At 38.9% G+C, this 13624-nt stretch overlaps 1 protein-coding gene across 8 annotated transcripts in view; it reads right to left on the bottom strand.

The window, feature by feature from the left end:
- The window catches only part of PDE3A (phosphodiesterase 3A), a 264734-nt gene that overhangs the window by 17961 nt on the left and 233149 nt on the right, over positions 1-13624 (bottom strand). For all 8 annotated transcript variants that reach the window (XM_072040693.1, XM_027458268.3, XM_072040690.1 and 5 more), the window contains 5 exons: positions 9808-9919; positions 6171-6284; positions 4512-4711; positions 3288-3491; positions 90-245 (listed from right to left, as the gene is read on the bottom strand). In XM_072040693.1, the coding sequence (XP_071896794.1) occupies positions 90-245; positions 3288-3491; positions 4512-4711; positions 6171-6284; positions 9808-9919 (786 nt within the window). The remainder of the gene's footprint in view (positions 1-89; positions 246-3287; positions 3492-4511; positions 4712-6170; positions 6285-9807; positions 9920-13624) is intronic.

The following is a 13624-nucleotide window of genomic DNA, read 5'->3' as shown; positions in this document are numbered from 1 at the left end:
TTTTCACTCATCATGCATTAGCACACTGCAGGACTGTTTAGCCCACAACATGCAACCAGCAGATACCACCTTGGACATGATTTATTTACCTGCTCATAAAACTCATTCACAATGCCTTCTGTCCACTGCAGATGCAAGTCTTTGCATTTTGCAGGCCCATTTATGTCAGCCAATTTGATGCACATTTGGCAAACCAGCAAGCGGTCGTTCTCATTAGTCCAGTCAATCCCAACGTCATCATTCACCTGTGAGGCAGAGAAAGGAAAACCTTGACAGTAATGCTCAATAAGAATGTATCCACAGAGGAAATTCTGCCCTGGGACACCTTGTGGTTCAGTTACTTGACAAAATCACAAGTGTAAGCAGGTGAGATAGCTTAAAGTTGAAATTTACAATTACCTGCATATCATCCTATAAAAAGAAAAATAAGTGAAAAACAATGAACATTGAGATATATTATGAGAAATTAATATTTAGCAAATAATGTGTCTGTCTGAAAGCATTTACTGGGAAAACAAAAAAAAATGCAACCTTTCCATGACATTTTCCAAGAAATTACTTCCTAATTTGTGCACAAAAATAAATTGCCATTAAATGACATGCTGATTTTATTATAGCATGAAGATGCATGTAACAGGTCTATTTTTCTATTTCATCTAAATTTTTCTGACAGGATTCATTTTTTTTTCCTTTTCTCAATTTTTCCCATACCTTCCACAATGAAATGTGATATAGGCTATCAACTGCCTTAAAATCAAAGCATAACCTTCAAAGAATCACAGAAAAGCTGAGGTTGGAAGGCACCTCTGGACTTGTCCAATCCCCTTACTCAAGGCAGGGCCAGTTATTAGACGCTGCTCAAGATCGCAAGCGGTTGGATTTTGAGTATTTCTAGTAAGAGGAAAACTCCACAGCCTCTTTGAGTAACCTTTTCCAGTATACAACTCCTCTCACAGTAAATCAAGCCTTTCCTATTTTTAATGAGATTTTCTGTGTTTCCATTTGTACCCCTTGACTCTTGCCCTGTCACCCCATAACACTCTGCATCTCCCATGGGCTTGTATATGCAGAGTTTGTTACAGTGTTCCCTCACTGAAGATAAGTCATCAGTGTTCCTGACTTTCTCTGACATATCTTGGATCTGGGATTCCTGAAGCCAGGTCTTACCCACAAAGTCAGAGAAAGCATTGAGGACCTTGGCCGTTTCCAATGGTCAGTGATACCAACCTTTGCTGTCATTAGCCACATTTTCCCATCCCAGGTTTTTTTCCTAAATCATCTCCAAGTGTTGGAGGGACTTTATTCTACTGTCTAATTAACTTTTTAAATTCAAATCCCTTCTTGAAACACAGCTTTAATTTTCAAGTTTTCAGTAGTTGAAAATGGATAGGAAGTTGTGTTATGACTAGACAAAACTTACGTGTCCTCTGTCACCAAGTCCCCTGTCTCATATAGGAGTAGGTCCACAACGTTGAGGGCTATGCTTTTAGTATACATGATCTGACATAACTAGTGTCAGAGGACAGACAGTAAGTGCTCTGATGCATTGATATCACCAAAGTGACAGACAGTGAGTTTCCTTCATTGTTTCTTGTACTTTCCAGACTGCAAGATTTTCTGGTAGGAAGATGATTATATTACATGTGCTTACACTGACTTCTACAGTCTCTCTGACTGTGGTCAATACACTAAACTACAATTCAGCAACTCAATCAATAACATAATCATGTATAGCTCAGCTTATCAAAGTTGCAGAAACTCAGATACAAAAATGTGAGGTCTGCTCTCGGAGGCCACTCTGGTACAAAAGAAGTTTTTCTAACCAAGTGTAAATAATCTCTTTTTAAGACAGTGATGACTCAGGGAAAGCTAGGATCAGCCACAAATACTGCTTAATGTTTTCACTTTCTCCTCTTCTTTTTTTTTTTTTTTTTTTTTTCATATTACTTACTTTCACAGAAGTGAAGGTTTTGGTCCAAACTGTCATAGGCAAAGGATTTATTCAGACAGCCTGAATTTACTGTGTTTTATTGTCATGGGAGCCCTAGCAGCTGAGAATCTGCCAGTAAGTTCGATACTTTAAGAGGAAATTAGACAGGTGAAAATGGCATTGGGGTTTAAAATTAAGATCTAAAGAAGCCCCTCTGATATCACCAGGAACGATGTGGGACATGTCTAACAGGGGTCAAAAGTTAAGGAGTTAAGACTTCCATGGATCTTCAGATCAGTTCTCTGTCTACCCTGGACCATAATTTAAGGCCTTTCTTTACAGCTCCTTAGAGCCGAACAAAGAGATATCTTTTAGGGTAATGGAAAACAAAACCAGTCATACATCTGTAGGCTTCAGACTTTCAGGATACAGGTCCATCTTAAGCAATACTTCAAGAAAACATATGAAACTAAAACAGCTAGGAGGTGTTTGGTTTTATACAAAGAACAAGTAGGCAATATCAGCTCCCAAGCAGATATTATCCAGGTAATGTACCTACAGCTTGGATAGATGATGGAGTTTATTAAAATAAACTTATAAATAGTAATTTCCAATAAATTGAAACTAGATGAAACTGTACAATATTTTTTAAAAAAATAGGTTCCTAGGGTTGTGATTTTATACTCACTGAGTTGAGCATAAAGAAAAGATCTTTACTGACCTTCCTCAGGGGCTTACCCATTGGGAACAAAGTAGGAAAGAAAGATCTTTTACTGCATTTCAGATCAGAATTTCAAAGTCATACTATATCTGTGTTTTGCTAATAGAACAGTACAATTAAACGGATAAAGAGTCACATTAAGTATTTAGACATTAGGGAAATCTGGTAAAACCTCTCCTTTTTTCTTTTTTTTTCTTCTTTTTTTTTCTTTTTTTTTTCTTTTTTTTTTCCCCTTCAGTGTTTTGCTAATGTCTAAAATACCAGCAGAGAAGAAAACAATATTGAAAAGTAGAATGTAACTGGGATTTTCATCAAATTGTCCTATATTACATAATATCCTCAACAGGGCAAAGTAGCCTTTCTAAATTTGCTTTTATGTTATCAACAAGACAACAAATACTGCTTTAAACCAACTTCTGAAAAACACAAGCATATAGAAGAAAAGAAGCTGTGACACTAAATTCAAATAGGTAAAAGAAATGCCAGATTAATATTCATCAGAATGTTTTACAGCAGCTGAGAGGCCATTCGGAAGTAAAAGCAACACAGCAGCATTTTTAATCATTTCACTGTGATGCTACCAAGCCCTGGAAACTTTTCTGACTATCCACCAGAAACCCAAATGAATCTTGTTACCTTGGCATTGAATCTGGCAACAAAATCAAAGTGTTTTTTCAGGTCAGTAGCCAAAATTGCCTCAATGACGAGGAAGCGGAAATGCTTGAACTCCACATGGTCAAGGTTGACCAAGAAGTTGTATTCTGGCCTCGACATGAAAAGGTTCCAGGCAGCAGCAGCGTGGTGATTCTCCAGAACGGAGCGGTCATTGTACAGCACTGCCTGTGAAAACAACATGGGCAGATGTTCAGCAAAAGAAACACCACAACTACAGAAATAAGAAAGATGTGGGGATAATGCATGAGGGACATTCAGGTTTGGTTGATTTCATTTTTATTCAAGATTTTCCTGAGGTTTCAAATGTTATTTTGGCAGGAATAGTAGTTTCCATCAGTCTATTTATTCAGCTAGAGTGGATAAGAATGAATATATAATAATAATGAATTCTGGATCCAAAAAATTCCTTTTGCTAAGAAACGAATTCTGTATCCATGGTGGGGAGTAAATCCATAATTTCTGCATCCCTAACCAACTTCTCATCATTACAACACCTTTTGTTCTTTCTTTCTGCACAGAAATATCTTTCAGCAGAGTATACTGAAGCCAGGCAGGTCAGCTATGCAAAGTAAGGAAAGATGATCTCATAATTAAGCCAATAAACAGTGACTCAGAATCACTGAATTCAACTGCCAGCATTGGCAGCAACTTCTGTGTAATCTTAGTTAAGTCTCAATTATTCGTTTGTAAAACAGAGATGGTTTTTTCCCCTGGTAGAGTCATAGTGTAAAGGTACATTCATAGAAGACTGCAGCAATTCATATACTACAGGAGCAACAGAAAATATATGTTATGATTGTGCTCAAACTCACTTGCATGGTGCACTGGAAACTACATAGTTTGTTTGTCTGTTTGTTTTAATCTTTCTATGCCTTACTGTGTACAGTAATATTTCCCTTAATTTCACAAACAGTTATAGATTCTGCAACATTCAGCAGAACATTTGCTTCTCCTTCACAAAGACATTTTATCTATGCGTTTCTTAACACTCTCCCTGAGTGTAGTGAGGGTGTGTAAGGAGACTCACTGGCAATCCCCAAGTGATTATTTATTTCACTTTGATAAGCTATTTCAAAATATTTGGTATAACTGTGCTTAATGTAAGCCTCAGGTATCACTGACAAGTAGAAGCTGTTACCATAGACCTTCCAAACTTGGCAGCAACACTGCCTGAGATTTATTTACCTGAGGAGCACTTGTTGCTACCAAAAAGGCATTGGTCCTTCCTGGATGGTCATAATCATGCATGGCTGCAGCTACATAAAGAGCCATCAACTCAAGGGCTGGGATGTTGCCAGCTAGGCATCCGTAGCTGTCATCTGTAGGTGTGTATGTCTTCGAAAACACATAACCCATATGGCCGTGAGTGATTCCACTGTCAGAATCTGAGCAGAAATAAATAGGTTTAAAAATTTCTCATCACCTTTTCAGTGACTTACTGAAACAGATAGGAGCAGCAAAGCAGGAAGAGGAGTGGAGGATTCATAGTACCTAACTGAAGAGTAAACATGTCCTGTGCTGAACACTTTATGATGCTATGTACATGACCCAGTACAATAAGACATGCTGCTGAAAAAGAACAATTTCAGATCCCCCAGGGAACTTCCAGCCATCCAGCAGAGCCTGGTCTCAAACTACATAAAGCATTAACAATAAGATATGGGCCAACAGACATGCTTTAGCTTTGTGAGTAACTCAGTCTTCGCATTCCTTCCTCTAAGTGCTTCATCATGTAGATTAATTTATGAAATACTATCAGTACTTAAAGTAGTGGAATAGCATTTGTTAATTTAATTGGTATAGGTGCATGTTTTTCAACCCAACGTCTAGACTTTACTTTTTTGATAATAACTCTCTTACCAGCCTCTTTTTGAATCAGCTTGAACATGCCACTGGCAGATTTTGAAGGAGATGTACTGAATGGAACTTGCATGCAAATGGAAACATCTTTCAAGTTACAAACATCAAAAGCCCCTAAACACAAGTCCTTTCATTCCACCCAGTTCACCTCAGCTACAAAGCCTCCAACATTTGCTGATATGATTAGTGACAAAATTTTCCAGGAATAGCAACCTTTCCCAGCACCAAAATATCCTGAAGAGTTTCACAAATGATGTTCTAATGTCACACAAATGCACACACATGCAAAGTAGAAACGTTCTCTGTTGACCAAACTCCTGTTTTTTCAACAGCTCCCTCAGAATCCCCACAAAACACAGATAGGTCCTCTAGTTGCTATAGCTCAGACTGGTGAAGTTAATATAAATGTGCAATAAGAGCTTCCTGTAAGTAGCAATCATAAAACAGCAGACAATGTAGACTTGTACTTTACAAGCAGACTTGTAAACTAATTGCAAGGTGGTAACAACTCTTCTTCTTTGGAGACAGTGAGGAATGGCAAAGAAACACTTCACAACAGCCAAGCAGTAGCAGTACATGCCACTACCTGCATGTCCCAGTAGTTTCATAATAGCAAAACAATGCAGGATTTGAGGAATAAAAAGTCTACACTGTTTCTTGTAGCAGCACTAGAAAGCACTCCTAACACAGTTTCCTAGAAGAAAAACTATTGAAAAAAACAAATGGTTATAAACATCTGCTATTATGGGTGACCACAAAGGTTTCCATTCACACATTAAATGTAGAATATTAGGTTTTAGAGGACCAGCTACCTTCTCTTCAATGTTATACAAATATACATGCAGCATTCAACAGGCTATTGAATTTAAAAGTCTTTATAGCAGCAAGTACTGCACTGAACTCTGAACTGTGGGCTTTCTTCCAGCAAATTTCACATCAAAAGCTTAAAAAATACAACATATACAGTAGCATATTTAAATATACCTGAATCACTTGCTGACCCATGATCATTAATCACAGTTGGCAGTCCTGGAATGGGCTGAGTAGTAAGGTACCAAACGGCATGCAGAACATCAGTTGCATGGATTCGGTTGTGATCTGTGATACAAAGCAAATGACCTTGTTATTAAACATGAGTATTTCCGTCGGAGGGAAATCAGCACCATCTAGTGGGTACTGCATGACAGTCAATTGAGCAGAAACAAATCAAATGGTATCACAACCATGAAAACCATCTGTAAAATGTAAATGCTCAGCTTTTCACTATGGCTCAAGCAAATTCATTAGCAAGTCTCACACCTGTCCAAAAAGACAAAAACAACAGCAAAGCAGTGGTACCTGCACTGTAGGAAACTTCATGAAGAAAGCATTAAGCAAGGAGTCTGACCCGCACTTCCAGCTCCTTTCCTTTACTCCAGTGGTTGCCTTTCACTTGTTAAATGTCATAGGCTAAATATCTGTTGTTAACCTCTGATTCAAATGAAATCATTAGGAAAACCCCATCTGCTTCAGCAGATGGTTCTCCCAACTTCTATACACAAGGCAGATAAGACTTACCTGACTCTACTTGAGCGAATGTTGGTGCTGTGTTAATGGCTTCACTGCAAAGTCAAATTCAGGATATGTGTACACTGCACAGTTAAAACAAGTTGTTTCTGCAGCTTTCTGGCCAGGGATAAGATTTTAGGCCCTGACTCCTGTAATCTGGCTTGCTACAAATTGTCTTTGCAGAAATGAGAGATAAAAGTCACTCCAAGGCTCTTCCCACCAAATCTTTCAAGGCCAGATAAACTATCCTACAATCAACACAACTGGCTGAAAAAGGAATCACACACTAGTTCAGCACAAAGTATCATCTAAACATACACTGGCAAAAGCAAACATGATGCTGAAAGAGGAGTAACACTTTGCTGCATGAGGACCAAAACTTACATCTGGAGTAGAACCACTGAAAGAGAAGTATTTCAGCTTGTGATTCAGGCTAATTTTGTGCAGAGCATAGGTGTATTTTACAGTGACTAACTAATGCTGCTAGCAATCTGCTTATCTGAATTTTAACTTGTGGCTACGCTACCGTTGTTGCAGTTCTGGAAATATGCATTTCAGAGGCCAAAGCACAGAAATGTGGTACTCCATCACTGGGTTGCCCCCATCAACATAACTCACAGGAGAAGGTGACAAAAACTCTGTACTCTGCAGGACGTAGAATGGTCTGGCAGCAAGATGTGTAAGCAACCTGGTTTTATACCTGCCTCATCCTTAAGACAGGCAGTATGCAGCTGACAGAGAGTTTCTTAGCACTGAAGCTGAACTTCATGCTAAAGCCACCCTTCTGTGGGAAAACAGGAAGAAAGGAGGAGAGCTGGAATGGAGAAAGCATCCTAGGGAGCCAGATATGTCGCTTTGCCACTGCTGAGGGATGGATGATTTCCTTTTCCTGCTGGGAGCAGCAATCTGCCTCCTCCAGGGAAGCAATGCTGCTACCATGTTTCTAACCCTTGTCATCAGTGGGGCAAAAGCTGTCTGCCTGCATTTGCTCAGTTTTGGCATAGGAGGTGTAAAGAAGAGCTTCGCCATCTTGCTGACAAAAGACTACGATGCTCAAGACAACTGCCTACTTTGTCTACTTCTAAAATTGGCCTAAAATCCTGCCTACCAAGGGCAGATGGGTGTAACACAAAGGCTTATTATATTCACATTTTTCAGTCACTTCGCTTACTCACCAAACGTGAGCATGATGTCATGCCACTTGGCCTTTGTATTTACCCCTTACTTTAATCTCTTGCTCTTCTGTGACTTTCTCTGTTTAGATATTTAGCTACTTTTTTATTAGTAGTATTAAGTAAAACAGGAAGCAGAACTGGAATGGATATTTTTTGAAAAAAAAAAAAAGAAAAAAAAAAAAGTAAAATATGGAAGAGATCTCCTCCTTGCTGCCTTTTTTGAAGTACTAAGAACATCTATCCTGAGAAACTAATCTTATGCAAAACCTAGAGGATGGTCCTGCATAGGGGTCTAATGCTTTTCTCTGGAGTAAAGGCTGGATGAAAGTCTTCTAAAATTGTACTAACTTAATCCAGCAGGTATAGTCATAGTTAATTTTGTATGAATAACTCATTTTCTAGTTCAGCAACCAAGAGAAAAGACTGGTTCAATAAAAACAAATTGCTTTGGTTTTTACTCCTTCACAGAAATGAAAAACTGGAAGGTAAATTAATTATGTATTAGACAAAATATTCTTCTTGACTATAAAATTAAACACACGTAAGAAAAATCAAGGAAATGGAGGCTATATTTTTGTAAATAGCTAGATTTACAAAAAATCCAGAGCCCCTATGAGTAAAGCATTTAAAACAAAGAGGAACAGCTTCAATAGGAAGGACAGACTATGGAACATCCACCTATAACCCCTCTGGCTATAATCTGCTGCTTAAAATCCCTTCTCTGATTCAAACACAGGGAAAGATTTGGAATTTGGTCTCTTACTTTCCCAGAAGAGTCCAAACCACCTGGCTTGAAGGCATTTTGAGGCAGTTTTCCTTCAATCCCTTACATTGTAGCTGTTCCAATTTGTATTTAATATTTCGAGAGAGAGACTATATGCCTTAATAAGCCAATGTTTCAGACATTTTTCTGGGAGGTGGGAGAAAACAGGGTGTCCTATATTCCTCAGCATAGGAGATATCTGCCAGCTAAAACGGGGAATAAATGCCTCCCTCCTCCTGGAAAAAAAGAGTCTTTTGCAGTAGAAGGGGTTTGGTAAGTTTGATTTTTGAATTAGTAAATACTTTAAAAATGACTGAAAGCAATTTTTTCTGTGAATAAATTATTCACACTGAAAAATACCAGCTTAGCTGTAATTGCAGAAGAACAGGAGACACTCAGCTACTCGGTATATTTCAGCTTTACAAAATATGTCTCTTTTGGTAGTATAGCACTGCTACTGTGTAAAAAAATCCAGATCTCTTACTGAGGGGGAAATGTTTCAATATAACACATCAGAGGCAGGGGCATACTTGCATAATCAAGAATACACACTTGATACGCAATTCAAGAATACACAGGAAACAGCTCTTTGTACGTATAACATTTTCACATGGCTGCAGGCTTGTACACTTCCCATGAATTATTATTATTATGCAACATGAAATAGTAAATGCAATGAAAAAGAACAAATGGAATTGTTGTGCAAAAACCAACCCCTGACTATAGAGAGTTATCCATTTGGTAGTGACACAGCAGAAGAAAAATCTGAAGAAATATTCTTCTGTTAGTGCTCAAGAAAGCATGTATGCTTTCATGCATTGAGTAGAGTCTGCTATTATTACTGAACTTTTATTTTTTTTCATTTTTTGTGCCCCCCCCCCTTTTTTTTTTTTGGTTTACACATTGCACCATTATCTTCTGAAGCAGTTTGCTGTGGTAAATTATAATATTAATCAATATCAGCAATATATGATTTGAATTTGGTCTCAGCCAACACATCTGAAGGTTTAATGAAAAAGGCATCTCATTAAAAAAAATCTGATATATTGAGAGAATAAAGTCTTCAAAACAAAGTGTGTAGAAAACACCCAAAACTTTAAGGAAGCACTATTGTCTGCTGGGAATTACTACTTACAAGGTATCTCCCGGTATCCACATTCCAAGGCATGGAAGTAGTTCATAAATTCCCTCACTGGAATTTTAAAGGTTTCAAACAGCCCCATGTCCTCAAAAAGCCTGTATGATACCTGAAAAAATGAAAACCAGCATTCTGCTAAATAGACAAGAAAGAATCTAAAAATTAGATACAGAACTCATTCTGTCAAATCACCCCATGTAGATGTACTTTCTTCACAGTATTTTCTCAAGTGTATCACCTGATCCAGCTATAGCAGCAGGTACTCACATTTCCATAGTGATGTGGTTACACAGACAAGCAGACAACCTATTAGTACTAAACAGTCCTCTTCATTCCTTCACTGAACCCTTCCAAATGTTCTGCTCTTCCTTTCAGGCATATGGACCCCCAGATTTTGCAGGCACCTCAGAAGCGTATATACATAAAAGAAGGTGCCCAGAGTTCCTTTCCAGAGTCTTGTGAAAAAAAAATAATAATAGTAAAAAAATCCTCAAAAACCTTTCCAAGGAGTATTCATGAGTCAATTCAATTCCCAGAAAAAAAAAAGGAAGCAAGTGAAGGAATAAGAAAATGAGAGGGTGATTTGGATCCTCTACATCATCTCCTTTCCCTCACTCAGATTTTGGCAGTGACATGGTAAAACCGACTTCAGGATCTCATTGGCAGCAAGTAGCTTAGGAGGCAGAGCTGCTCAACGAGTTCATGCATGGCAGGATGACCACAGACATCCAGGAGAGGATACATCAGAAGGGAGAATGTGATGGATGAATGAGGGAGAGTTCAGGAGAGAGGAAAGATCAGAAATGTAGACAGGAGGAACTGCAAAATAGACAAGATTCAAGGCAACTTTGAACTTGACGTGCTGAACAACAGGACATTGTAGAATTACTGTATGACCTCTTAACTTCTTTCATAAGTCAGCTTCTTTATTTAATTACTGCTGTTAGCTAAATTCTGTCCTTTTTATGTCATTTACCTGGTAATGGTCTATGGTAATGTTGTGTCAATTTTCAAGAAGGGCTAGAAAGAAGACCCTGGTAATTACAGGCCTGTCAGTCTCATGTCAGTGCCTGGTAAAATTATGGAGAAGATGGTCCTTGAAGGTACTGAAGCGCACCTGGGGGACAATGCCGTCGTTGGTCCCAGCCAACATGGGTTCATGAGGGGTAGATCCTGCCTAACAAATTTGATATCCTTTTATAATATCACCCATCTAGTTGACCAAGGGAAACCAGCTGATGTGATCTTTTTGGACTTCAGCAGGGCTTTTGACACGGTTTCCCATAGGATCCCACTGGACAAAATGTCTAGCATACAACTAAACAAAAACACCATCAAATGGGTGAGCAATTGGCTGACGGGCAGGGCTCAAAGGGTTGTGGTTAATGGGGCCACATCTGGCTGGCGGATGGTCACCAGTGGGGTCTCCCAAGGCTCCATTTTAGGGCCAGTCCTCTTCAATGTTTATATAAATGATTTAGATGTAGGTCTAGAAGGTGTTTTGAGCAAATTTGCCAATGACACTAAACTTGGAGGAGTTGTGGACTTGGATGAGGGTGGTAAGGCCTTGCACAGAGATCTGGACAGATTGGAGAGCTGGGCGATCACCAACTGCATGAAGTTTAACAAGCAAGTGCCAGGTCCTGAGCCAGCAGTGTGCCCTGGCAGCCAGGAGAAGGAGCCAATCTATTCTCTTTAGTCACCAGTGATAGGACCCATGGGAATGGCATCAAGCTGAGACAGGGGAGGTTTAAGCTGGACATCAGGAAGAGGTTCTTCACTCATCTAGTGATGTAGTCACTGCACCAAGCCAGGTGGAGTTTAAGAAGTGTTTGGACTGTGCACTTAGTCACATGGCCTGAATTTTTGGGTAGACCTGTGTGGTGCCGGGTGTTGGACTCAATGATCCTTATGGGTCCCTTCCAACTTGGGATATTCCATGATTCTATGATTCTATTGTTGTTGTTGTTATTATTCATTGCTCTGGATTAAACACTTTTAAATGCTTCCACTTTAAAAATCTTTCCTCTATAAACTGCATGCTGCAGTCACCATCCCATAGACTGACCCCAGTGTTCTTGCAGCCATGGTGTGGTCTCCAGTGCCAGGGGCAAGCCCTGGGGAAGCTCTGACAGCATCCAGCCACTTGATATAGAATGCTCCACACAGCCTTTTCCCTCCTGCCTCCATTTTCTGTTCATCTGTGCAATGACTGCTAATGCTCAAGTGAATCATTTATAACTCAGATACTTCTAGTACTGCTGCCTGAACAAGTGTTTCTCCCGAATGATTTCTAAGGGAAACTTTTTTTAGAAATGGGGATCATCATTCATGTGTAGCTCCTCTCTGGGGTGTTACAGGCACACGTAAATATCTTGGAGGACATGTACGAGGTTTAGGTTAGTGGTTCCCTATTCATTGCTTGTAGGCTACAACTCCTTTTTTGGCTCTTGTATGTAATTTCTGCAAACGTGTGTTCCTTTTAAGTTGTCAATGCCTGGTCTCCAGCTGTGACAAACATAACTTCTCACAAGGGCGGCTGTAATGATCCAGGGAATATTCCATCCCCCATGGATAGATTTCCCTTGTTCCCATGTAATGGCTGCAGTTTCTCTCTACAGAAATCATACATGATGACTACGTATTCTTCTTGGAATCACAGAGGGACCAACTTACACGCACTGCAGTGATGCCACTCTGTCTTGATGATGATGGAGTACAAGCAGTGTAGGAGCACCACCAGCATTTCTTGTTCCTATGGACCTAGCAATAAATGCTGGGGAGAGATCTTAACTTTAGCCTGTCCTTTTTCACTTTCATTATTTGCTTTTCAAAGCAAATGAGTTTCTCTTCTGCAGTTTTTTTTTGTTTTGTTTTGTTTTTATAGGAGATGTAAAAAGAGAGTTAAGTGTGACTGAAAACATTATCTAAGTTTATGGCCTGTTGTGAAGCAGCAGCTCAGCTGGAGGGCTTTGCTGTTCCTTTCTGAAATGGACTGGTATGTAAATTCCTCCCTAGCCCCTATTATGCATATTCGTTAGTGCTACATTTAGAGTGTTTTCCACTGTATTTTGCACACATGCTTTTATGGCTGCTGACTGGTTCAAGGTCTCTTTACATGTCTAAATCAATTTAACTTTACAAAAAGGAGAAACAGACATCTCAAGCAGCATTAAAGATGCTATGCCAGCATTTGCTTTCTAAACCAAATGCTTCCCTAGAGGCACGTGTCAACTTTGCTTTGTTCCATCTCATAAATTTAACCTAGCAAGGCAAACATAGTTAACCCAGCTTGTTAATTTACTTATTGTTTTTAATGGATGAGTCCACTTAACAGCAAAATCAGAGAATAAATCATTAGTGCTTTTGTTGTCCTTTGTTGGTAATATCCCAGGATTTAAAAATTATACAAGAAAAATAATACTTTTAGCTGCAGGAAAAAAATATATATATTTGTTTCAGTTTCTTATTTCTAAAAATTACTTTGTTAGGAATGTATGAGTAGGTGGGGAAAAGAACTAAAGGAACAATCTTTATTTTATGAACAAGTTTGGACTTGCTGCATTCTGCTCTTAAGGAATGAGAGTTAATACAAACAGCTGTTGCAGAAGATAGTGAATTTTGATCTTGAATAGTATTTATTTAAGCTTCTCTATTATATTTCACAGGCTTTATTTTGTGTCACTGAAACAGTGATAATGTGCTCAGAACCTGATCAAAAAGCAAATATTTGGAAACAGAGTGTGGAGCTTTAGTGGAAATTGTGAGCAGCAGAGGGAAATTGTCCCAAGAGGTTCAAAACTCCATGTAACTT

The sequence above is a fragment of the Anas platyrhynchos genome, chromosome 1, assembly GCF_047663525.1.
Source record: "Anas platyrhynchos isolate ZD024472 breed Pekin duck chromosome 1, IASCAAS_PekinDuck_T2T, whole genome shotgun sequence".
Taxonomy (NCBI): Eukaryota; Metazoa; Chordata; class Aves; order Anseriformes; family Anatidae; genus Anas; species Anas platyrhynchos.
The sequence above is the reverse complement of the archived record's forward strand: the minus strand, read 5'-3'. Positions and strand labels throughout refer to the sequence as shown.